The sequence below is a fragment of the Rhipicephalus sanguineus genome, chromosome 11 (genome assembly GCF_013339695.2).
Source record: "Rhipicephalus sanguineus isolate Rsan-2018 chromosome 11, BIME_Rsan_1.4, whole genome shotgun sequence".
In the NCBI taxonomy this organism is placed as follows: Eukaryota; Metazoa; Arthropoda; class Arachnida; order Ixodida; family Ixodidae; genus Rhipicephalus; species Rhipicephalus sanguineus.
Genome location: NC_051186.1, coordinates 55,665,828 through 55,691,600, shown reverse-complemented (window position 1 = coordinate 55,691,600; position 25,773 = coordinate 55,665,828). Strand labels below are relative to the sequence as shown.

General features: G+C 49.8%; 2 protein-coding genes across 2 annotated transcripts in view; one reads left to right on the top strand and one right to left on the bottom strand.

Annotated features, from left to right (window-relative positions):
* Positions 1 to 676: 676 nt before the first annotated feature.
* The window catches only part of LOC119374274 (long-chain-fatty-acid--CoA ligase 4), a 33,785-nt gene continuing 8,688 nt past the window's right edge, over positions 677 to 25,773 (bottom strand). Inside the window, exons 2-3 of the mRNA XM_037644351.2 lie at positions 9,129 to 10,505; positions 677 to 2,493 (exon numbers count right to left, since the gene is read on the bottom strand). Coding sequence (XP_037500279.1) covers positions 1,066 to 2,493; positions 9,129 to 9,866 — 2,166 coding nt within the window. The 5' untranslated portion in view covers positions 9,867 to 10,505 and the 3' untranslated portion in view covers positions 677 to 1,065. The remainder of the gene's footprint in view (positions 2,494 to 9,128; positions 10,506 to 25,773) is intronic.
* Positions 4,119 to 8,498, top strand: LOC125756344 (uncharacterized protein K02A2.6-like). Its single transcript, XM_049410918.1, has 2 exons — positions 4,119 to 5,199; positions 7,531 to 8,498. The coding sequence occupies exons 1-2, from the start codon at positions 4,539 to 4,541 to the stop codon at positions 7,971 to 7,973; spliced, it is 1,104 nt and encodes a 367-aa protein (XP_049266875.1). The 5' UTR covers positions 4,119 to 4,538; the 3' UTR covers positions 7,974 to 8,498.

Here is a 25,773-nt window from a genome sequence, read left to right as displayed (position 1 = left end):
AGCTGGCATTTGCCATCGTATTGGTCGGGGTAATAACGGCTGTAGGCCACCGGAGGGAGAAATTGGCTGTGAAAGCGTGCGTCGTGGTTCGTGTTTGCGTGAATGCTGATGCCAAGCACGGGCTGCAAGCATATCTTTGCAGTATCGCACTCTAAACATAGGTCCATTATCGCGGCTTGAGGGCCCACTCTTCACACACTTTTGTCGCCTGGCTATAGATATCACGCTTGTCGTTGTACACCCGTATACACAGTAATCATTAGAGCGCAAACACCCTGAGTATGTTCATTGAGGAGGAACGCTTCAACTGCACTGAAAGTCGCGCAGCAGGGCCATTGTTACAATTTGGACATTGACAAGGCCATTGCCATGCCCACAATGTGCTCTGTGCGTGGAATATGGCTACCACGCACACACTGACTGCGGCAGAATTGATTTCTGAGTTACTCTTCTATGCGACGAGACACTTCAAATCTATTATTGTTTTTAATGCGCTACCGTAGGCCCACGGAGCGTATAGCAGGCAGCGATAGAGGCTTGAATACTTTATCGCTTAGGGAGGACAGGGGACTACACAACCCAGTTAGCTGTGGTAATTAATGCTCGTATCAACTAAACAAAACCAACCTATAGGAAAAACCGACAGCGCTGTCCAGTAAATAAATAAAACACAACATACCTTTGAAGTAGAATGTTTATCCATGAAATACATACAACAAATAGCTTGGGCAATGCACTGGAACTACGGAACTTTTACTTGGAGGACACTTTTTTAACAACACTACCCAATGCGACTTTGGACTATGTACACGAAACGTAACTAGCAACACTAAATCACTTTTTAATCCGCCAGTGGAAAACGATTTATTCAGTCCGCGGCGTGGTAAAATGATGTCTCCTGTTTCGTTTTTTTAGAAATAAACAACATACCGTTTACCGCGCAAAAAACAAAAAACAAAAACACACACACACACACACACACACACACACACACATATACCATCGAGGCACTTTGTACTTCACGGTTTGGACCACAGCTTTTGCCGTCCGGAATCAAACGCACATTCACACCAGCCTGGTGTCCTCCGCCGGCCTGTACATCTCGTCGATGTCCCGCTGGTAATGCATCTGAAGTGGCTTTCTGCGAAGCTTTAGCGTGGGCGTGACCAGTCCCGAGTCGGGCATCCACTCCTCGGGGCAGAGTTTGATCTTGAGCGGCACTTCCGTCTTCTGAAGTCCGCTGGCTCTCGCGAACGCCAGGATCAAGTCCACGGCGGCCTTCGAGACGTCGCCGTCCTCGCAGAGCTCCTTCAGAGTGGCGTTCTCCTTTTTGCCGTGTTGCATGCCCAGTCGCAGTATCTGCTTGTAGTTGGGCGTCACGAACGCAACCAGGTACGTGTGCAGGGAGCTGCCGTACGCGAACATGTTGTCGACGAGCGGACACGTCTTTAGGATCGTTTCGACGCGGCCCAGCGAGACGTACTCGCCGTACTGCAGCTTGACCAGGTCCTTCTTGCGGTCGATGATCTTGAGCGTGCCGTCCGGAAAGATCTCGCCCACGTCTCCGGTGTAGAACCAACGGATGCCGCTCTCCTCGCGGAACGACTCCCGGGTCAGTTCTTCGTTCTTGAAGTAGCCCTTGGCGACTCCCGGTCCGCCGACGAGGATCTCTCCGCGAGGGTTAGGCTTGTCCGAGACGCTGTAGTTTCCTTCTTCCCAGTCGACCAGGCGGATGTAGCACTTGGGCAGCGGCCCTCCGACGCTGTTCTCCCTCACCTCTTCGGCGTCCATGATGGTAGCCGCGCCAGCGGTCTCAGTGAGGCCGTAACCTTCGGCGACGGGGCAGCACAGACAGACCTGAAGGTAGCGGCGCGTATGCGCTGACAGCGGTGCCGATCCGCACGCGACGGCCTTGACGTTGCCGCCGAGGATCGCGCTGGTCTTCTTGAAGATCAGCCGGTTTAGAATGGGAGTATCGAAGCCGCGGTTTATCCAGAAGTTCTTGTATTCCACTGCGTAGTCGAAGAAGGCCTTGAACATCGCTCCTTTGGAAGCGGCCGCGTCGCTGATGCCCTTGACGAGCCTGTCCAGTATGAGCGGCACCGTCGCGATCTGGGTCGGCCGCAGCAGGGTTACGTCCCCGGGACAACCCCGGGCCAAAGCGGTGGCGTTGTCGGTGAGCGTCAGCGGTGACGAGAAGCCCATGCGAGCGCCGACGGCGAAGAGGTGTAGCTCGGCAATCAGTTCGAACATGTGTGCCAGAGGTAGGTACGAGACGTACGTGTCGTTGCAGGTTGATACGCCGAAGCGCTGGCAGCCCACGGCGAAGCTGTGCACGGCCGAGACCAGGCCGGCGTGCGTGAACATGACGCCCTTGGGCGTTCCGGTCGAGCCGCTGGTGAACATGATGATCGCCACGTCATCCGGCGTGGGCGGGGTCGAGGGCAACTCGCAACTTTCGGCGCGTTTCGCCAAACTGGAGAACGGGACGACCTGCGAAGAAAGACAGAGAGAGGAGTTCAGTAAGGCTTCCTGGCGGACTGGTCGGCGATGTACTTGTACTGCACATAGACACACGGAAAACAAGAAGACGCCGGATAGAGTGCTAACACTCGCAGCTGAAAGTCAAACCCTGGCTCTGTCCTGTTTTTAGTTGTTTTACGTGCACTCACTCACAGTGAGTGAGTGTATGTGTGTGTGTGCGTTTGTTTGTGTGTGTGTTCGTTTGTATGTGTGTGTAACAGAGAGCAGTGCCTATATTTGGGCTTGTTTGTGCGTAGAGAATACAGAAAAGAAGCGAAAGCTGGAGCACAGTTAATGAAAGAGAAAGGACGAGCGCTCACCCCATCCCGTATTTCTTGTCCGTGTTTCATTTTGTGTTCCTTTTCATTACTCAACAGTAAGAGTGAGCAGATGGTATTGCACCACCTCTCATTCGCGGTTTAGTATTCACTGAAACGCTTGCCAAAGCTATACGTAAGTCTATTCCAAGGCACTGTATAGACTGATTAAAGGAAAGTCGTAGCAGGATAATACAACTTCATATCTTCGTATTCGGTTGGGTATTATTAAATACAGATTACCAACTATGGATACTGTTGTGTAGGGCAGGAGCGCGGCGTAACCCGCGGCGGGCCGACGGAGAGGCCGAACGACGGGAGGGCGCGCGGAGTGACGCCGCGCTCCTGCCCTACACAACACATGGCGACGAGTTACTGAACCCGGTTCAACAGGCGACGCCAGGAAGAGCACGACGTAAGTGACACTCACCTCGAGTCGCATTTCTCCTGCACGTCGGTGCTTTGTCCTTCCTGCTTGCTACATTGGCGTCGACCTGACTTTTCTTTGTTCCCGCTCCGGCTCCCTCTACGACGCCAATTCCTGCTTGAGCCTTCTGCCTACCTCCTGCACACATGGCGGCCCTTTTTGCCAACCTTCCTCCATTCCTCGACGTGCCCGGCACGCCTCCTATTCCGTGGCATAAATGGAAAAAAATTTTCCAGGTACACCTGAAGGCGGCCGGCGGAAGCGGCTGGGAGGACCAAAGACGCGCGTCAGCACTTCTCAGCGCGCTCGGTGTCGAGGGCCAGCGGAAATACTTCGCCGCGCAGGAGCAGCTCGAAGCTCAAGGCGTCCAAAATGCTCCACACACAGCCAGCACGCCGGCGGCGTTGGGCACAGGCGCGGTGTCGACGACGGAAGCGGCGACGGAGTACGACACGTTGCTACAATTCCTAGACGGGCTCTTTGCCGAGACAACTAACGTGCTAGCCGAGCGGCACCTTTTCACGAGCCGCGAACAACTGCCCGGCGAAACCTTCCTCGAATTCGTCGCAGCTCTCAAGGAGAAAGCCCTCTCGTGCAAGTTTGGCGCCACTTACGACGACAGAGTGCGGGACCAAGTAATTCACGGAGTCGCCAACGCACATGTACGGGCCAAGCTACTGTCGTACGGGGAAGGCCTTACGTTGCAGAAAGCCGAAGAAGTTGGACGCGACTTGGAGGCGCTCAACAAAGCCAACGCGGCATTCGGAGCGAATGAACGGCTACTCGGCTCGCTCGCCGGGGACGGCGGTAGCGTCCAGCGCGTCGCACGTGGCTACGCAGCAGCTTCACAAAATGGCGGGTCGGCTTCCTCGGCGGCCCCGCATGTGACTCAACATGGCGGCGGCTTCCCCCCCAACTCGGGTGGCCGCGTCCAAGATGGCTACGCGGGCTCGTCAGCGCGCCTCCAGGACGGCGTTCGCGGCCAAGATGGTCAGCCTGCTTCCAAGCCTCTAGTTGGCCCTTGTTTTCGCTGCGGCAAGTCAGGGCATTTGGCGAATTCCAGAAATTGTCCGGCAAAAAACAAAACTTGCCAATTTTGCCGCATCAAGGGGCATTTCGCGGCAGTCTGCCGTAAACGGCAAGCGTCGGTGCAAGAAGTTGCCCCCGTCCAAGACGCTGACTCCGGCACGGCCACAGTCCTGTCCGTGCAAGCTGCGTCGACTAGCCCAAGAGACTTGCGCATCCCTGTTATCGTCGGAGGACATAGCCACATGTCATTGCTGGTGGACACCGGAGCCACTGCATCGTTAATGACCAAGAAGGACTTCGACATGCTTTTCGCTTCGAAGCACCGACTGCTCCAAACGTCCATCCAACTGCAGAATTTTTCGAAGCACCGCATACCGGTCCTAGGGTATTTCCGCACAGACTTGCAGCACCATGGCAAGCGGGCCTTTGTCACCTTCTACGTGACAGCACACGGCACTTCACTGCTGGGGCTTGACGCCATCCAGCAGTTGGGACTCCTGATCGACGGCGCAACGCTAACGTGTCGTCTGGCTTCACCCGTTTCCTCGCAGCTTCCTGCAGGTGTGCCTCCGGGGTTCGAGCACCTGTTCGACGGGGAGCTGGGACTTGTCAGGGACTACGTCCACCGGGTCAAGAGGCGGCCGGACATCGTACCAGTGTCCGCCAAGCTACGTCGCCTGCCTCTGGCGCTCCGGCAACAAGTCGCCAGCGAGCTGCGTCGACTCGAGGACAACGACGTCATCGAGCGGGTGTCGGCATCCGAATGGGTGTCGCCACTCGTGGTCGTGCGTAAGAAAGACGGGGACATCCGCCTCTGCGTCGATCTGAGAGAACCGAACAAGGCCATCGTCGTCGACGGGTTCCCACTGCCCCATGTGGATGAACTGCTTCAAATGTTGAATGGTGCGTCATACTTTTCAAAATTGGACTTAGCATCAGCATACCACCAACTGCTCCTAGAGGAATCTAGTAGAGATTTAACTACGTTCATTACACATGAAGGATTGTTTCGTTTTAAAAGAGTATGCTTTGGTCTAGCCTCCGCACCTGCGGTATTTCAAAGAATGATGTCTAGTATTTTGCAAGGCTCTAACAATGTTGCGTGTTACTTGGACGACATACTAGTATGGGGAAGCTCGAAGTCTGAGCATGATGCGAATTTGAAGAAAGTGTTAACCTGCATTGCGCAGAGTGGCATGAAACTGAACCAGAAATGCATTTTTGCGGTGAAGGAGTTAACATTCCTGGGGCATAAAATTTCTGCAGAGGGTATATCGCCCATGGAAAGCAAAGTTCGGGCAATCCTTAATGCTCCTCCTCCTACGTGCCTGAAAACCCTTCAGTCCTTCCTTGGCCTTACAGGGTATTACGCAAAATTCCTTCACCACTACGCAGACCTCGTTGAGCCACTCCGCAACATGCTCAGACAGGGCCAACAATTTTCTTGGTCAGAAGATGCGCAACGCAGCTTTGAACAAGTGAAAGCTCGCCTTGCATGTGCTCCTGTCGTAAAAATGTTTGATCCTTCATTACCGGTGGTTGTTACGACAGATGCTTCTGATGTTGGTCTGGGTGCAGTGTTACAGCAACTTGTCGGTTCTCAGTTACACACCATCGCCTTTGCATCTAGGACCTTAACTCCTGCAGAACGAAAGTACTCTGTGGGCGAGAGAGAAGCATTAGCATGTCTATTTGCATGTGAGAGGTGGCACATCTATCTGTGGGGAAGGCGTTTCACGCTCAGGACGGATCACCAGGCAGTAGTTGCCCTGCTAGCGGCAGGTAACTCGGGCAGACGTCCTCTCCGTATCTCCAGGTGGTCGGCCAGGCTAATGTATTACAACTTCCACATAGAGTACTGCAAAGGGTCTCAGAACCGTGTGGCTGATGCATTGTCGAGGCTTCCATTACAAAATGATAGTTCTACTGTTCAGGACGAGGAGATTGTCTCCCTTGTAACCACTGTAGTCGACAAGCAGACTGTTCAGGCAGCTACTGCGTCTGATGAAGCATTGCAACGGGTCATTCACTACGTAACTCGAGGATGGCCCCCAAAAAAAACTCTAGACACGGCACTGATGTCCTACTTCCACGTACAGGAAGAGCTTTCTTTCGTTGACGGACTCCTGATGCGGGGCGAACGTGTAGTTATTCCAAATGTCCTAATACAGACTTTCTTGCAGTTAGCCCATGAGTCGCATCAGGGTATTGTTCGCACTAAGCAGCTGCTACGTGAGCGCTATTGGTGGCCTCACATGGATAGGTGTGTGGAAGAGTTTGTAAGGCAATGTCACATCTGCCAGCTCGCTGATAAGTCAGCTAAAACTACAGTACCTCCATTTCAGCCAGTACAGTGGCCTGAGCAGCCATGGCAGCAGTTAGGTATGGACATCATAGGTCCTCTGCGTACAGCTCCTAACCCTACATATGCTATCACCTTAATGGATTATTATTCTAAGTGGCCTGAAGTCCTTTTTACCAATTCAATCACGACGCAAGACGTAATTAAGCTGCTCAATGCTGCTTTCAGCCGTGAAGGTCTCCCTGAAACCTTAGTTACAGATAATGGACCCCAGTTTACGTCCAGACAATTTCACGATTTCTTAAAGGAAAGAGGCATTATCCATCACTTCTCATCCAACTATTACCCGCAGGCAAACGGGCTAATAGAGAGATTTAACCGTGTTCTCAAGGAACACATTCAGGTAGCTAAACTGCAACAGAAAGATGTCATTCAGAGCACTACAGAGTTCTTAGGGTCTTACAGGATCACTCCTCATTCTACTACTGGTTGTTCACCAGCTGTTCTGCTTCACGGTCGCCAACCGCGATCAACCTTAGACATCAGTAAACATAAGCTTCCGGGTTTGCCACAAACCTCTCCTGCAGCACTTCGTGAAAAGGTTCAGCAAAAGCAGCAGAATACTAAGTCCTATGTAGATGTGCGCAAGGGCGCCAAACAAACTCTGATTAAAGTAGGCGACAAGGTAAAGGTTAAGCTACATATGAAAGGTCCATTCAGGTTCAGCAAACCCCTTACAGTCCTACAACAAGTCAATCCGTCCACATTCCTCCTCAGCGATGGCAGGAAGTGGAATGCTTCAAAGTTAACGCTCGTTCCGCATGTAGCTGCAGCATCCCTTCCGTTAATGCCTCATTCTGAGCCCATCACTGATGCAGATCTCCTCTCTTGTTACGATGACTTGGGTAATCTTCCCTCTACTTCCAATACAGAGCTGTTGCCTCGGCAATCCATTCCTAGTGCCCCGGCTGTCCAGTGCGACGACGCACCGGCTGAAGTGCACACTCCGATGCCTGCGACCCAGGATCAACCATCGGGACTTCAGGGGGAAAGTCCTGGGTGTTCCTCCTCACCTACAGTAAATGCACCAAATTCCAACACGGGGGAGGGAAGAGATGGGAATGGGTCTTCAAAGTCGGCTCAAGACAGCCGCAGCCCACAAAGTTTTTTGCCTGGGAGTGATGGGAATGGGTCTTCAGAGTTGGCTCATGGCAGCCACAATCCGCCAAGTTCTTCTGGGAGAGATGGGGACGGGTCTTCAAAGTCGGCTCCCGACAGCCGCAACTCTCAAAGTCTTCCTGCAGGGCCTGGGTCACGTCGCCCACAGCGGACGCGCCAACCCCCAGCCCACTTGAAGGACTACATCACAGACTAAAGTAGTCCGCATCTTCTGGGGCTATACTGCCTTAGAGGCCCGCAGTATAGCCGCAGAGGTTTAGTGTGTGTGAACTTTTCGTGCATAGTGCAAGCTGGCACTTGTGTTGGCGTGGTGAAGTGACTTTTTTTTGTGTGTGTAACATAGGTGGTAATATGTACATCTAGGACTGAACTTCTGCGTATTGCAGGTGCCATCTTTAGGAGAACTTGAATGTGAATTTTTTTAGTGGTTCCTGATGTACCACAGTTATAATTGTATAAGGATGCAATTCTTCCCAGGGCGGGACGATGTTGTGTCGTGCGACCCCTGGTGCCATGCTGAGACACCAGTGCTGTTGTGCTTTCTATTCATGCTACTGGGGGGAGCTGGGTCTCTGCCATGCCTCTGTGCTACCACCAATCCGGCGTGGTCATGCCGGTCATGTGACCCGTGCCTCGCTGACCAATAGCCTTTCTTCTCTCTCCTTAAAACCGCCTGCAATAAACGCGGGAGGGCAGTCTCCCGTCCGTCTCGCCGAAGCTTGGTCTCTGCGTCGTCACTCCGCGCGCCCTCCCGTCGTTCGGCCTCTCCGTCGGCCCGCCGCGGGTTACGCCGCGCTCCTGCCCTACACAACACATGGCGACAGTAATGCCTCGTTTCGTCATTAAAAGGCTTCGCTCACCTTCTCAAACAACATGCAGAAGTTAACTACTTTACTAAACTAATTGAAAAGAACGTCATTCTTCATTGCAGGTTGATGATTTTCCCATGCAAACTCTTGTTTCTGTAGCTGGTTCTCGGTCGAAAACTTGAACTTCCCGTTAAAATACAACAAGGATTCTGACATCAACACTCAGCGAAACATAATGTTTTAAGTAGGAACGACGAACTTTCAATTCCTAATATGCGCAGTATATACATTAGCAGCGAAAAAGTACTCACGGTTAGAACGGAAACCGACTAGCACGACCCTCGCGCATATGAATGGCAGGCGCGCGCTGCAGTTGCGTTTTCATGTGCGCGGGTAATATACACATGCAAAATTGAAACATTACGAGGACCCCCCCCCCACTGGCTACGCCATTGCGGAGCTTGTATTTATTCTTCAGGTTGTAACCAACCGTCTATAGTTACTCGCACCTCTAAAGAAACGTGTAAGCGTCAAGTACTGACCTGCGGACCTTCGGTCGTTTGCTCTAGCGGCTTGGAGTCGGCGTTCTCCATACACACGATGTGCGTCAGCGAAGGCATCTTGTTCACAACACTGAGGACGCGCGGCAGCAAGTCGGCTGACGTGACCAAATGGGTCGCTTCGGTCTCGTTGATGGCGCTCACGATGCCTTCGTTCGTGAGCGTCACGTACAGCGTCACGAGCGGGACGTTGGTGCGCAAACAGGCCTGCGCAGTCAGGAGCCACTCGACCCGCGTCTCAGCCAAGATGGCCAGGTTCTGACCGGGTTTGGCACCCACCGAGTGCAGACCGCGTGCCGTCAGGTCGATCTGGCCGTCAAACTGCTCGTAGGTCTTCCACTCGTACTCTCCCAGGACGAGCTTCCGGAAGACCTTGCCGTTGGGCTGCTTCTCCTCGTTGTGGCCTAGCACTGGTCGGACGCCCACGGCAGGCCTCTGGGAGTACAGCCGGATTGCCGTACGGGCCATTTCGTCCAAGGTCTTGACGCCCTCCAAGCTGGGGATCGACTTGCTGTTCAGGCGACGATAGGGTGACGACGGGTCTCCCTCCACGACGGGCTTGGCGTAGCAGATGCTCTTTCTCTTCCAGTACACCCAGGGCTGCTGGAGGACGAAGTAGACCGGGAAGGTGACGACGTCGTAGACGACCAAAACGACCTTTACGAGGGCCATGAAGACCTTCACTGCGACGGGATGCGTGGACGGTTCGGTGGACGTCATCTTTGTTGTGCTTTTTCGCGAGTTGCGGCGGGGAAGACGGCGAGCAGCACAAATGTGGAGGAACAGTTGCACTTGGCACGGCGGCTTGTTAGCAGAACTCAAGCGAATTGGGAATTTACACGGGTTAAATTGATGAACTGAGTAATTTTGGTCTTTGTTTTCCTTTTCTTCCGTCAAGCTCTATAATATGTACAAGATATAGAGCCCTTATCCGTATGTTCGGCGGTTTTAAATTCAGTTTCCTTGCGGAACAAGGTACGCGGTCCTTTAGAAGTCCCACGTAAGCAATAGTCGTAGAGCTTTGTGCCCTGGTGGCTCAGACCCGCTCTAGCGGATCGACCAAGAATGCGTTGTTGTCCTTAGTCTTCCTTTTCTTCGAAGAACGGTGTGTCGGTTTCCCTGTTCAGCCCTGAAACTGGGTAAGTGGCGCGCTGGGAAGGAACGCGATTGGAAGCGTGCGATAATCGCGGAGGGCACTTCAGCTCTGTTTGACGGCTCACGTGAAGTGGCGCTCTCGTGGAGTGCCCGACAAATTGTCCATCACCCTATCCACCCGCAATGACGCTCTGCTTGCCTTGGCAGGAGTCCCAGCCGGGCAATATCGAAGGGCTTCGCGGTAGCGTGGATTCTTGACTGGGCCTGCGGTACAAAGAATGCAAACAATTAACATATTTGACACACGGAAACGTACTCTAAGCGATATCGCGAAGTTCAAATTCAGCCAATTTTAAGGCGAAAGCACTATGTGTGTCTGGTAGAGTCAAGAAATTTCGAGATTTGTCGAGACATCGCGAGACGGCGTCATCACGAGTGATGCAAAAACAAAGTAATGGAAGTTGCTCAAAAGTCACGTGATACTCGAGTGCGTTTATGCGTGCTAACGACACACCAAAAGTCCAGTGACCTCAGTGAAATATGACGTCATCACTGCAGTCACCCAGTGACGTCAACATGACATCACAGATCGCCAGAAGATTTGTGACGTCACCATGACTTCATGATGACGGCATAGCATGAGGCCACGACATCGTCTCTTGGTCAAAGGCGGGCCGATCACGGAGACAGTCAGTGCAAAGCCACATTAGGTGTAGAAAGCTGTCGGAGTGGCCGGGGGGGGGGGGGGGGTTGGCTCAATACAAGTGACAGAGAAGCAAAAGAAGACGAAGTAGACTTTCGCCTTCGAGTCATCTTAGGCGAATGCATAAGGGACCGTACGTGTGAGTTTCTTTTTAGGGGCGAAGCACCTTAGGGTCTAGCCTTGTCGGCGTGTCATGTCGTCGTCACGGTCCATCATAAACGGGTATGCGCCACAAAAATTAAGTAAATCCCACTACTCGTCACCGGTCCATACTATGAAAGGTTCGTCGTTATTGCCTAAAACATTATGTTTGGCTTAGTAGCGGTGTCAGAATCCCCGACGAAATTTACCAAGGCGCTCAAGTGTCTTATCTAAAACCAGAGACACAAACGTGCATATATACGAAAGTCATCTATTTGAAACACCGCTACTTGAAACATATCTGCAAAGTGATGGTGCGTTATGGACCGGTGGCGGGTAAAGCAGTAAAAAGTAAAGATTTTGCTGCGGGAAACATCGGCGCACACTGCATGCTTCGCCCCTTCCCAGGTTTGTTTTTTAACTTGGAAGGAGCCACACCTTTTGCCACGCATTTTAGTTACCATGTCATACTGCTGAAAAAACGCCGAAGCCTTACTCTAAGTCTCTGTTTCTCGCTTCTATAATTGTTCTATAACCCAGAGTCGCTTACCCGACAGTGCAGGTTGGCTTTTGACGACCGCCTAAACCTCGCGTGAGAGTTACTGATACTATAGGGTCATTTGGCTTCGTCAAAAGCCGAATAGACTTATTTTTAAGGGGAAAAAATGCAACGCACTTCACGTCACATCCACTGCGATAAGGAACATCACTCAAGCAGTCGGCAGATTGCGTCCGCTGCCATGCTATACTAAAAGCTGCTGCTCATATCGCGATATAGTTCTCGCTGTCTCTATGTTTTGTGACATGTAAAAGCTGTGCACTCTTCGTAATGACTATATATACGCGGCTATAATGTGGCGTTGCCAAGATCAAGGATGCGGGTTCGATTGCCGGCCACTGTTCCCACGTTTCCATCGGGGAGAAGACGCAAAAAAAAATCACAGCCTATCCTCGTGGTGAATGATGATGAGTGGGGCGAAGCGAACTCGCGCTACAGCACGGCGATGGCATTGGCGCGAACGTGGTCCTTCTTGATGGAAGATATCGTGACTAGATTGTTTGAGAACCGCAATCTGTCGCACACACGGCACCAATGGTCGAAACTGTTATCAAGGAAGTCCCGCTGGAAGCGCGCGTCGGCGCCTTCGGGCAGAGCCCGCCTGATGCGTTCTGCAGCCACTTCACGTGCTCGCACAGCCTCGGGCTCTGCCTGCCGGTACGCGCGCTTTCTCGCCACTTCACGGTCCTTCACATTTTGAAGATCCGATTCGCGCCGCAGCCGTGCAGCTTGTCGAGCAGCTTCGGCTTCGCGGGCTCGAACGGCGGGGTCTTCTCGCGGCAGCCGTGCAGCTTGTCGAGCAGCTTCGGCCTTGCGGGCTCGAACGGCGGGGTCTTCTCGCCGCAGCCGTGCAGCTTGTCGAGCAGCTTCGGCTTCGCGGGCTCGAACGGCGGAATCTGCTTCGCGGCGTCGACGTGCTTCGGCCTCGCGGGCTCTCACCTCAGGATTCTGTCTGCGAGCGCGTGCTGCCGCCGCCTTCCGTGCCCTCCGTTCCGCAGCCTTGTCTTCCATCTGGCGACTCCGAGCTAAAGAGAAAGCGTGCCAAGAGGGAGCTTCATGGCGCGTTACTTCTGAAATGTTGTCTTCGGGTGTCGTTGAAAACACGAGACGTAGTAAAGACGAAAGAACGCCACACAGGCGAACACGCAACGAGAGTGTCACTCGTGAACGTCGTCTTCTTCTTCTACTGCACACCAAAACGCGCGCAGTAAAGAAGTAAGAATGCTACACAGGCGAACACGCACGAGTCTCACTCGTCAACGTCGTCTTCTTCTACTGCATACCAGAACGTGCGCTTCTCACGAACTAGAGGTGGCTAGTACAAACAAACAAACCTACAAACGGAGGATGGACAGACCCACGGCATCTTCGCCCCTAAAAAAAAAAACAAAAAAAAAAACGCCCGTGTATTTCGATATAAGTCCGCTTTAAATAACTCCAGGTGATCTAAATGAGATCGGAGTCCCCACTACGGCTTGCCTCGTACTCATATCGTGGTGTTAGTGTGTAAAATCCTAGATTTCAGTTTTGAAGACACTGTTTGTTGACGTCTTCCACCCGCAATTTGTAAGGAGTTTTGACGTCCGACTTCTCACCAAAAATTAGGGCTGATCTGTAGTACTAGCTAGTGGTAATACGCTACTGTTAATTTTGACTAGTCGTAGCGATCAACATCGCCAGCCACCCGAGAAGAGGGAGAAGGAAAGAAAAGACGAGCGAAAAAAGAATGTTGCGAAAAGTCGTGGTTCTGCACTGCCTCCGGGATCGGAGGCATCGGAAGGTTTTCTGCGCCTCGCGTGTTTTTCCAGTGCCTCTGGGATCGGTCCACCTTTGACCAAGCAGCCATGGCGTATGATGACGTTACGTCATGATGACGTCACAAACCTTGGTGACCTGCGACGTCATGATCAGGTCATAGGAAAACGCCATCACATATTGATGATTTTTTGCGTCAGTCGCGTTGACGGCGCCGCCGACGGTAACTTTTCGTGTTTATTGAAGCATCTAAGGTTTTCACCTTAATAAACCGGTGGAGTCGCACAAAGGTGCCAGAGATCGACACCGGGCCTATGATATTGGTTAGGAAAGGATTGGTGCCAAGTGCTATTCACTGGTTCGTGCTTTACTAAAACATGCTAAGCAGCAAGGACTTTGAAGATTTTGTATTATACTGGACCAAGTGCAGGAACAGAAAAGGCATCTATCGGAAATGTGTTACCACATTAGAAGCATGAGGGAAATGACAGCCGGCCGCAAGAGCGTAGCGATCCACATCGCTAGCGGTCCGAGAAGAAGCGAAGAAGAAGAGGACGAGCGAGAGAAGAATCTGACAATAAACCGATGTAGCCGCACTGTCCGCATAGAAATGTTACACTAGTGTTATACTAGTGTTACACTAGTCTGCATGAAACTTTACACCACTGAAATCGGCTAGTGTTGGCTACAATTCGCTAGTGGCGGCTCATGTTGGCTGTAGTATTGGCTAAAGTAAGGGTAAATGATTGGTAATGTTCGGTAACACCTATGCGCTGTTATAACACCACGTACCATTGCTCTTATTGAAAGCAGACAACTATAGTTGCCTGTTTTTAATAAGAGCAGTGCATAGGTTAGACGTACGTGGCATTTTTCGCGTTAATCGTGACAGCCACGATCCATATACAACGGGTGCGCGCAATACGGAAGTACTCCTGACCAATGTGCTACGCTGTACTAATTCACCTTGTACAGTCAACCACAAAAGTTTACAGACCACGCGAGCTCGTGCCAAACTGCCTGTCCGTGCCACCTAGCGGCGTATCATCCACCGTAGACCGCAGCGCTGGGCCGGAAACGCGTCTGCATGGTCTTCACTGGTATATGAACTTTCTCCTGCAGCGCAGAACATTGTTAGTTCGTTGTTTCCACACACAGCGCTTATCTGCGGCATGAACATCACGCTTCTACTTTGACAGCTAAATCAAAGCTACCACGGCGTGCTTCGAACGGTGTGCCGTTGGGCAGATATCACTTTCTGAGAAAGATTGTGACTGATAGCAGTTATGCTGATCGACTGCTCTCGTGACAGAAGCTCGTAGCCACGGCTGCCGAAGAGGGCTTCGTGCTAAAAAGTGAAAGGTGGGGAATATTCGTGCCCCGTGGGAAAACAGCAAGGCCATCGATTAAGCACTCTTGTGTTTTCTTGAGAACGACGGGCTTGTGGGAACGCCTCTGACTTGTGGTGCAATCCCGCACGCTGCAGTGAATTCAGTGCATCTCTTCTCTCTCTCTCTCTTTTCCCTCTTCCCTCCTCTCTATTTCTCGTCTTTCTATTCCCCTTCCCCGATACCCCAACGTAGGGTACCCAACCGGAAGTGTTTCTGGTTAACCTCCCTGCCTTCTCCTTTTCATGTTTCCTTCCTTCATCGATTAAGCGAGGGATATGCGTCTTGGGCGTAGCACTGCTGTCGATCGCCGTTTACGTAGCGGAAACGTCGCGAAGAGGCTCTTGGCTACGCGCTGGCGTGGTCCGTAAACTTTTGCGGTTGACTGTATATAGCCGACAGCGAATATTTGCTCACTCTTAAGAGACCACGCCACTTGATTACAGCGCGACACTTGTATATCGTGAAGTGCGTTTCTATCGTGATAACGGGGGGGGGGGGGGAGGCATAACGTGGACATAAAAAGGGGTGGCTATTGTTGCGAGCCAATCATGTGATCTGCATGCGAATCGCGTCAGCGGAAAATTAACCGCGTCTTTCGTCACATTGCTTCCCCAGCTGCAGTAATCGCACACTCTATAATATTGTTGTCAGATTTATCGCGGCTTGAGTGCTTCGTAAACGGATACACGTCTCCCGATATTTAACGAGCGTTTCCCAACGGAGTATCCTTGGAGTATCTCTTCAAAAGTTCATAGCCAGGGATTCACTTGTCATTCCTGAAACTTAAGCGAGCTTTATTTCTTTGTTCGATCTGGTCGGCGGCGATTCATATTTCAAGAAAACTCTACGGTGCAAGTGAAGACACGGGCACAAATTCATTGTGTCCTTTGTGTCTTGGTCACTGGTTTCCTTTGTGTCCGTGTTTGTGCCGTAAAGTTTCTTTGAAATATGATTCTCAAACTTACATTTGGTGCCGCTGTTCCATTCCTTACAGACGCTGAGCCGCGTTCCCTTCGAGGGATGAAAAAAAGAATTGCGTCTTTTTCTCACTACACTCTCTCATAACAGGGAACAAATAATAAAAATGTGGGGGGTTTGTGCGCCAAAACCACGGCATAATTATGAGGCTCGCCGTAGTGAAGGGCTTTGGAAATTTCGACCACCTGGGCTTCTTTAACCTGGGGTTCCTTAAGGCGAAATGCTAGAGGCCCGTTTACTTAGATTTAGGGGCACGTTCAAGAATTCCACGTGGTCGAAATTTCCGGAGCCCCCCCACTACGGCGTCCCTCACAATCATATCGTGGTTTTTTGGACGTGAAACTCCAACAATTAATTAAAGCTTGCGCGGCACAACGCGTGCAGCTACTCCCAGACAACACGTGTGAAGTATGCGAGGATCGCCGAGGAGATGATAACGCATGAGAGACCTTCGGCTTTTGTTTCCACGCGAAGCCCTTGACATTGGCGAGCGCCTTATCAGGCGATAAAGGTTACAGCGCATTGCATTTACTGTTGTTACATATTTGCAGGACAATCGCGGCCGGGGATTTCGCAAAGTGAGCGAGCGTGCGCTGGCGTTATCAGCGCCCGTCACTCGTCGATTGTGTGATTTGACTGTGATACGACGGCACTCATTATGTATATATGCGACTGAATACACTCAGGAAAGGTGCCCTTGTTAGCCCCAGCTGCCTTTTGATCTGCCTTGCATCTAACAGCGACGCTGTATACAGCTAAGCGAAACCAAAATTTGTCCGTCCCATGTGCCCCGAAGACTCCTGGTGTTTATACGTGCCACTGAAGCTTGGCAAGCCCCACAACTCGCCACTGCTCCACTCTAAATGAAGAAGTCGTTGTTTCTTGTTTTAATGCATAGACGTTAGCAATGTTGCTCCCGCGATCGCAAGTGCTTGAGCGTCAGCCTTGGCAGCGGTAGGTTATAATCAATACTTGTTGAGGGACCTCATTGTCTTCGTATTGAAGGCCCTTGCACCACGACGAACTCGTCAGATGTAATGAGTTTTAAATCAGAACTCCTTTGTTAGGAATGCGTTTTGCGTTACCGCTGTGGACCTGATATCTTCTTGACACCACAGTGAAATACACTATTCTCTCAGAACGTTGTATACAGTGCGCTGGTGCGCTTTGCATTTCCAGAATTCTTCTGGAATTATGATGGGAGATTCTTTTGTCTATTTTGTAAAATTATCCTAATATAGTGTCTTTCTTTCCTCTAAGGACAAGCCACTCGTTCAGTGATAAGGAACATGTATGGGGTTGTGAGTATGTTGGGCCGACGCTGTGTAATATTTTTCCCTATTCTATAAACCACGACTTGAACAATGTCCACGACGCGATGATTGGTACTTGTCCCGTAATTCACATAATGTGTTTTTTTTTTTCATTCTTAAGCTTTAAACTTCAAATTACCCTAACATGGGGGCGCAGTCCCGCTACAGAGTCTGGACGATTCCTCGTTATGTGCTACATGTCCGAGCGCTGGTTGCCTTTTGCAAGTAGTCATTCATTCGAAGATGTAACATGGTTACACGCAACTGTCCATAGCAAGCTAATTTTCAGGAACGTCTACAGGTTTACGGACATTGACGTAGTAAGTCAATAGGCTCAATCACTCTCACTCACTCACTCACTCACTCACTCACTCACTCACTCACTCACTCACTCACTCACTCACTCACTCACTCACTCACTCACTCACTCACTCACTCACTCACTCACTCACTCACTCACTCACTCACTCACTCACTCACTCACTCACTCAATCAATCAATCAATCAATCAATCAATCAATCAATCAATCAATCAATCAATCAATCAATCAATCAATCAATCAATCAATCACTTTTCTTTGTGTTGTCCAATGCTCGCCTTACTCTTTTGCGCTGCCCGGTTTGTTCTGGACAACATCGCGGGATCCGGATTCTGAGTACTGTATAGCTTATTTCCGCATGTCAAATTTTTCCCTCTGCCAAAAGGCATCGTTTGTCGCGCGAGCAAACACTTCGAGCGCAGTTGGCATCAAAATGCCAACGCGGCTTGTGTCTGCAGAAGAAGCTAAAAAAGTAAATAAAAACCAGCTCAGCATAAGGAGGCGTCGGGGCCATCTCGAAGGCGGAAGCGTGCAATCGCCGAGGCCCTTGAATTCGAAGTGCTCGCGGAGGCCGGGTGCCGGCGCCGATTACCGCAACGGGGTAAACGCCGTCATGACCCAACGTACATAACGACCTCCGATAACATCGCGATGACGTTAAGGGAGCGCGAGTTTCTCCTGAAAACGGCTGAAGGGAATCCATCTGACATCTTTATCTGTCTTGAGCGTGCTCTTAGTATCTTAGTGCTAGATGCTCTCACCTTCGGACAGCCCGATGCAATAACCGAGGTGTTCTTTAAAGCACATAGTTTCATAATAGTACACGAAAGAGAAATCTGGTGCTAGTATCTATGTGAGCTGCAACGCATGGAACTTCAGCCAGCATGAGAGTGATGGGTAGAACATGGATTTGCGTAAACTTCGTTTTTTGCGCTCCGTGTGGCTCCTTGTGGCCTGCAGCCGCTGTGTCACAAGAAGAGCAAAAGTTTAGCAGTTCCACTTCACCACCTTGACCCTTTAAGACAGAACAAATCCAGTCAGCTCAAGAGGTTCACAAAGAGCCATTATGTTATCCTGAACAAAAGCTAAAACAAAACAATAAACAAAGCCACAAGTGCGTTCGAAGCAGCAAGCACGAAGACTAGGCAAGTCCGCGTACTATCCGCAATTACCATGGTGGCTAAACGATCGCAGCGCCACAGTTGCTTCTAGTAAATGTTGTAGAGAACTCTGTGCTTAAAATGGTATTTACGCGAGCTAGTCGGTGCGAACTTCCAATTTTCGATAATCTTTTTCGTTGACATCTTCGAAGTCATTTTAGCTCTCCAACGGATGAGCAGCAACGGGTACCTCAAGCAAACTCAGGCTTCCTCTTTCCTTCGGTTCTTCACAAGGTATACATGTGCGTGAACAACGCGAGAAACCTTCAGTTGGCAGTCAGCGATCGTCCTTGCGCCCTTTCTTGTATCTGTGCCTGCAGTGCTGAGACAAAAATGACAACCAAGGGGTCAAGTGTCCACCAAGGTTTCAGCCAAGGTGTCAACCAAGGTGCCAAAATGACAACCAAGGTGTCAGCCTAGGTGCCATATAATAATAACCAAGATATCAATTAAGGCGACAGAATGACAACTATATAAGGTGCCAAGCAAGGTGCCACAATGTCAACCAAGGTGTTCGTGTCTCACCCAAGTGGACAAACAAGGGGTCAACCAAGGTGTCAACAAAAGTGTCAAACCGAAATGTAAAGGGCGGTTCTAGTGCAGTTCGCCTCGCGAAGCGGATGTAATGCCTATCCGGTACATCACTGTCCCGGCTGAAGAGTCATCGATTAGATCGAATGAACGCTTCTGTGCGTTTCTTTCATTAGGGCGATAACGCCCGGAGTGCCACGAAGAAACATTAGGTTTGGACGTTGACACCGAGCATTGTGCAAGGGTTGCATGGTGCAGTAACCTCAAGAGAATCTTTCATTTTGTGCCGGTCGAGGGAAAGGTGCCACGCGTGCGGCAGCACAGCGACTGAAGTGGGCTCTTGAGCAGCATAGACCGTGTAGGACCTCTACTTGGCGAAAACACTGATACGGTCCACGTTCGCGGTCACTGCTTCGTTATCCGACGTCTCCATGGCGTCCCTTTTTTTCTTTCGAATGTCCTTCGACAAACAATGACTGCTTTTGTTCAGTCTTTGAACGATTAGAAATGCATTCGAAATACATATTTACGCAGTTCGAACCAATCTGAATTACAGTCTGAACCGCACTTGTCTAGAGAGGTCGAGCGCGTGGCTTTGGACGCTGTCACCGTCCGCAGCTGCTATCTCACCTTAGATACAGGCTTCTGTTCATGCTTGAATTACAGCGCAAGGACCTCATTGCTATTGTGTCTAACAAAGGAAACGAGCCATTGAATTCCCCTTATTACTTTCAGCACAAGGACCTGCAGCATGAGGCGTGACTATGTCTGGTACAACTGCGGCGTTGGTCTCTGCACGGTCTTACAAACAACGGAGGCTGAAGTGGCCGATTGGCTGCTCTAGACAAGTGTGATTCATACTGTACTTCCTAGGAGTGTTTAGTCACTGGAGTGAGAAAGAATAGACGGACTTCTCTTGAGTCGGTGACGTCCGCTGTATATAAAGTCACGACACGAACTTTACTATCGTGGCAATGTGCGCTGTGATTGTAATAATGACAATACACGCTGTGATTGTAATAGTGATGACAATTCCTCTTGTCGAAAACGTTGACTCCAGCGACACTGCCCGTTCAGCGATTTTTGCACCACCTCGTTTCATACCTCCATCTACATCTGAACGTCTGTCTTGTTGTAATAGGTTTTATACGGTTAATTTCACACAAAGTCTCAGGTTTCCCTTCCGGTATTGGCAGTGGCGAAACATGGTGAAATCAATTCTTTTTGTATAAAAAGGACTGAATCGTAATTTAATTTTCTAAAAACACTGCGAAGGTTCGTGCCTCATTTCGTCACCATCGCAATCGTCGCGCAACTTTCGGCATAAAGTTTTTTTTTTTTTTCGGTACCTCATCCTGACAGGCGTGTATCTGATACGAACACTTGAAGTATATCTGTCTGTACATGCAATTTTGTAATTTGGAGCCCCGTTTATTGGATTTTACAACGCGAGTGTTCGCTTGGCAGCGCATAATCATCTTAGTGAAGCCAGTCAGTTATCGTGTTAAAAAGAAAGCCTGTGTGTGCGTAAATCACTATAATTACACGCAGCTGCATTACTGTGCGGATCACTGCGATCCTTTCTTCATTCTGGGTTCCAGGATAACGCACTCTTAAAGCATGTTACCCCCTCTATCTGGTAGGTGACCCTTGAGGGTGCCAAGCGATCTCCAAAAGATGGCATGAACTGATGCGCTGCTTCTTATTGGCGAATTATAGGAACAACGCGGATAGATGTGAAAATACAGCATGCGAAGGAATGCACGCATTTCCTTGACTTCATTGTGAAAGCCACACACATGCTTTGTAACATATGTCATTCATCCCCATCCCCTCCCTCTGTTTAGGTACATACAACCGAGGTGCGAAATAGATTTCCTGAAAAAGGAAGAAGCAGAAGAGAAGACAGAGAAGCGCCAACTACCAACTGTTTAATGACAGACTATGAAAGGCACAGTAAAAAGAAAACATTTCCGCGCATGCGCAAACAGTGAGCATCAGACGTACAGCGACATGGTCAAGCCAACATAGTATCTAGGAAGCGCATTTCTGTCGAATATAAAGATATCGAAGTGTCACTGACACAATCAGAACCTTTCTTTTTGATATAGAATGCTTACAGCAACTCTCTAGCCGTATGTTGTCTGCCTTTACCGAGGATTAGTACTTGCTCAAAGCATGGTTCACATCCGCAGGAGTTGCAATGCGCAGGAAGGTGCGCATGATTTCTCTTACCTAAGCTGTTGGCATGTCCCTCAATCTGTCATTAATGCAACGTCCCGTTTGTCCAACGTAGGACTTGCCGCAGCTTAGGGGTATCTCGTATACCACCCCTTGTGCACAACGCCTAAAAGGTTTTTTGTGCTGCTTCTGACAGCCCCTCAGCTCCTCGCGTGTGATACGCGGGCATAATTGAGCCAACTTGTTGGGAGCTGAGAAAACGACCGGGATGCCGTAACGGGTAGCCACCTTCTTCAGGTTATGGCTCACACAGTGTATATAGGGAACTACCTCTGGCTTAACTCGATCCCTTTCTTCCGAGTGCCCAATTGCACTGGCAGATAGAAACGTAGGTAGAAACGCTCAAAGTGCCCAGGATCCGCTAAGAAATGATTCGCAATTAAAATAGCATCTAGGTCCTTTATCACTATCATAAATTATGTGGGCACCCTTTGGTTGCAGGTATTAGACAAACAAACGATAATATTCGGCGTAAGTCATAACAGTCATTATTTGTCTTTACTTGGAGGAATTAAAAAATTAAATTTTGGTTTCTTACACGCCGAAACCACGATGTGAAGTAGGGCATAGCGGGCGGATGTGAATTAATTGAGCCAACTTGTTGGGAGCTGAGAAAACGACCGGGATGCCGTAACGGGTAGCCACCTTCTTCAGGTTATGGCTCACACAGTGTATATAGGGAACTACGTCTGGCTTAACTCGATCCCTTTCTTCCGAGTGCCCAATTGCACTGGCAGATAGAAACGTAGGTAGAAACGCTCAAAGTGCCCAGGATCCGCTAAGAAATGATTCGCAATTAAAATAGCATCTAGGCCCTTTATCACTATCATAAGTTATGTGGGCACCCTTTGGTTGCAGGTATTAGACAAACAAACGATAATATTCGGCGTAAGTCATAACAGTCATTATTTGTCTTTACTTGGAGGAATTAAAAAATTAAATTTTGGTTTCTTACACGCCGAAACCACGATGTGAAGTAGGGCATAGCGGGCGGATGTGAATTAATTTTGACCACTTTAGGTTATATGTTTACCGTGCGCCTAAACCTAAGTACAGCTGCTGTATTCACCCTCATGCAAGTGCAGCCACCGCGGCCTCACTAAGTTTACGCAATCCCACCACTTCTTTCATCCTTTTAATCCCTCAATCCCCTTTCTCCAGCGCAGGATAGCAATGTGGACGCGCGTCTGCTTGACTTTACTTCTTTCCTTTCCCCATCTCCTCCAGCCGGAATGGAGCCCACCAGGGGCGTAGCCAGAAATTTTTTTCGGGGGGGGGGGGGGGTTCAACCATATTTTATGTATGTTCGTGCGTGCGTTTGTATGTGCGCGTGTATATATACGCAAGCAAAACTGAAAAATTTCGGGGGCGGTTCGAAACCCCCCCCCCCCCCCCCCTGGCTACGCCCCTAGAGCCCACATCCTCATCTTCAGCTGCACCAAGCCGTACCTAGTAAGCTGCCACGACAGGTGTAAAATTCGTGGAAACCGGGAGTCGCTGGAGCAATCTTCTCCTGAACTTCTGTCTTTTCTGGATTTCCACGACAGGTGCGTATTTTATGGAACGCCTACTCAAGAAACAACAGAACGAAAGGTTATACGAAGCGGTCTAAACACTGGTCATGCAAGAAACCTCAATAATAACACTTATCCTTCACGAATTACATTACCATCTTAACACAGCGCACACACACGAACACAGAAGAATAAGGAAACGACGACACGAGCGCTGTTCTTCTGTGTTCTTCTGTGTTCGTGTGTGTGCGCTGTGTTAAGATGAAGATATACCAACTTGCCCAATTATCCACCTTACATTACCATGCAATGCTACCCACGTACAGTCACTGTTTACTTCAGTGAAAACGGCACACGGTCGCTCACTTACCAAACAGTAGTCAGGTTTCTAGACGAGCCACTTGAATTATCTTGAACTGTCAATTCAGCACAAACCTAATCAGTCGAAAGATGGCTTTATCTACAAACTTGGGCTGTAACAGTACTCCGCCCCCTTGTGTTTGCATAACCCTTGCACGAGGTGCGTTTCAATAATAGAACTGCGGACGTATCGGCTGGGAAACCCTTCTTGAACGCCCGCGACCCGTTCACGCGTTGACCGGCACGACGTGTTACGGGGCGTCAAAATGAGCTTCCCTCGTTGAGACCTGCGTGTGTTATATTTTTTTTTATCTCACTCCAAGCTTATCTGAGCCGTTGCCTAAACGTATCCGTTACTGCGAGTCGAGACACGCAACCGCATGTGTCAGGACCCGCCGATAAAGAGTGCACCGCGCAACAGCACCCCCCCCCCCCTCCCCCGCCTCCCTGACCGGGGATCCACGTTTCGTACCCGCGTTCCGGGTACGCGGGCACCCGCGCTTGCAGCGGACGATAGGCCTCCGCCGTTTCTGGGTTGCAAAATATAGAGGCGACGAATTCTTATCGGAATCGGAGACGAGGAGCCGTCTCCGCGTCGCGGAGATATGATTATTATTGAAAACTCGAGAAAACATGCCGGAAGACGTCAAGACGGGATGCAGGCGACGCTCTCCTTCTGTCATTTTACTTTTAACGTGCTGTATATATATACACACGATACTAGGTCGTCTTAGCCACGGCCGTGGTCTTAGCGTAAACACTTTTGGACGAGAGACAAAACGAAGGCGACACACACAAGCGCTCGTGTGCGTCGCCTTCGTTTTGTGCCTCGTCCAAGAGTTCTCGCGCAAGATCGACTTGTCGTGGAAAAGCAAAACCCCGACCATAAACATCGTACACACATTTTCATATTCATAATTATGACGGTTCGCTTTACAGTGAATGGGCAGGGAGGACCGGGCCACCGGTTATTGTGAGTTGTGGGCTGAACTTCATAAATAACCGTCATTAAAGAAGGCGTAGCCGGAAATTTTTTTCCGGAGGTGGGGGGTGGAGTTCAACCGCCTTTTTGTGTGCGTTCGTATGTGCGTCTTTTTGTGCGCGTGTATACATGCGCGTGGAAAAGTGAAAGATTTCGGGGGAGGGTTTGAATCGCCAACCCTCCTGGCTATGCCAGGTGTGGGGTAAAGGTCTGACCCCCCCCCCCCTTTACGTATATTCCTGTGTTTCTATGTGTATGCGTATATATACACATATATACACATGTCGAAGATACATGTATCTTAGATACTATCTTAGATACTCCTTGGATATCTTGTATCTGTATCGCGATAAGTCTCGCAAGACGAGTATCTGTATCTGTATTTCCGATACATTCAATATTGTATCGTGTATATTAAGATACAAGATACTGCTATCGCAGCACCTCCGTGCAAAGATATTATCGCTGGCTGAACTCCGCTTCTCAAGCTGGTACTGGCGCCACTAAAGAGACAGAGAAAGGTAGAGGAAAGACAGGGAGGTTACTCATGAATATACTCCGGTTGGCTACCCTGTACTGGGGAAAGGGGAAATGGGGATACGAAAGGATGAAAGAGAAGGAGAGAGCGGCTATAAGGTCGTTGCTGTGGTTTCTTCGGCAAACCGCACTGAACGAAAAGCTATGACTAGTCTCACACAACGCTTTTAGAAAGTGGCTTTGCAGTGTCGTTACCGACTCTCTGGCGCCACTAAGCCACCTGAATATAACTAAGGGCAGCGACATAATTTTATCTTTCTGCCAGAGTCCTCTAGTGAGGGCAAGGCGATTCTCTCGCGTGGTGCTTCATTACGAAATCTGAAGCATGCAAGAACGAAGTTGACTTGCGTCTCGTGGCTTTCACACCAGCGATTTGAAGGACCTCGTGGATGTAAGTTCGCCGTATTACATGCGATGACATTGACTTATATGCAAATAAGGTTATAAGAACTATAGCTTCACCGATACCGATGCTCGTTCTAATAGAACAAGCCTATACCTAAGAAAAGATATCTCGGTGTACCATATCTTGTTTCCCTTGTTATCTATACTCAAATAGTTTTTGAAATGATAATTTGATTGTTAACACAAATGCTTTTTAGCTGTCCTTCTTTTGCATTCCATACATTACCTGGGTCACTTTATTGTTTTTTTCGGTGTGGCCGCTGCAATATCTCTTTTGAAATGTGCTGCCACAATGAACTCTCTGCTTTATTGTTACTTTTAAATAACTGCGTTATATCTGCTATTGTTTACACATTTATGCTTCACGTGAGTTTACTGTTCTGCCAAGGCAATTTTCAAAACAAATATATAATAATGTGGCCGCTCGTTGAGTACTATACAGTAATAATAATATTTGAGTTTTAACGTCCGAAAACCACTTTGTATTTATGAGAGACGCCGTAGTGGAGGGCTCGGGAAATTTCGACCACCCGGGGTTCTTTAACGTGCACCTAAATCTAGGTACACGGGTCTCAAGCATTCTCGCCTCCATCGAAAATAGGGCCGCCGCAGCCAAGAGTCGAACCCGTGACCTAGCTTCGG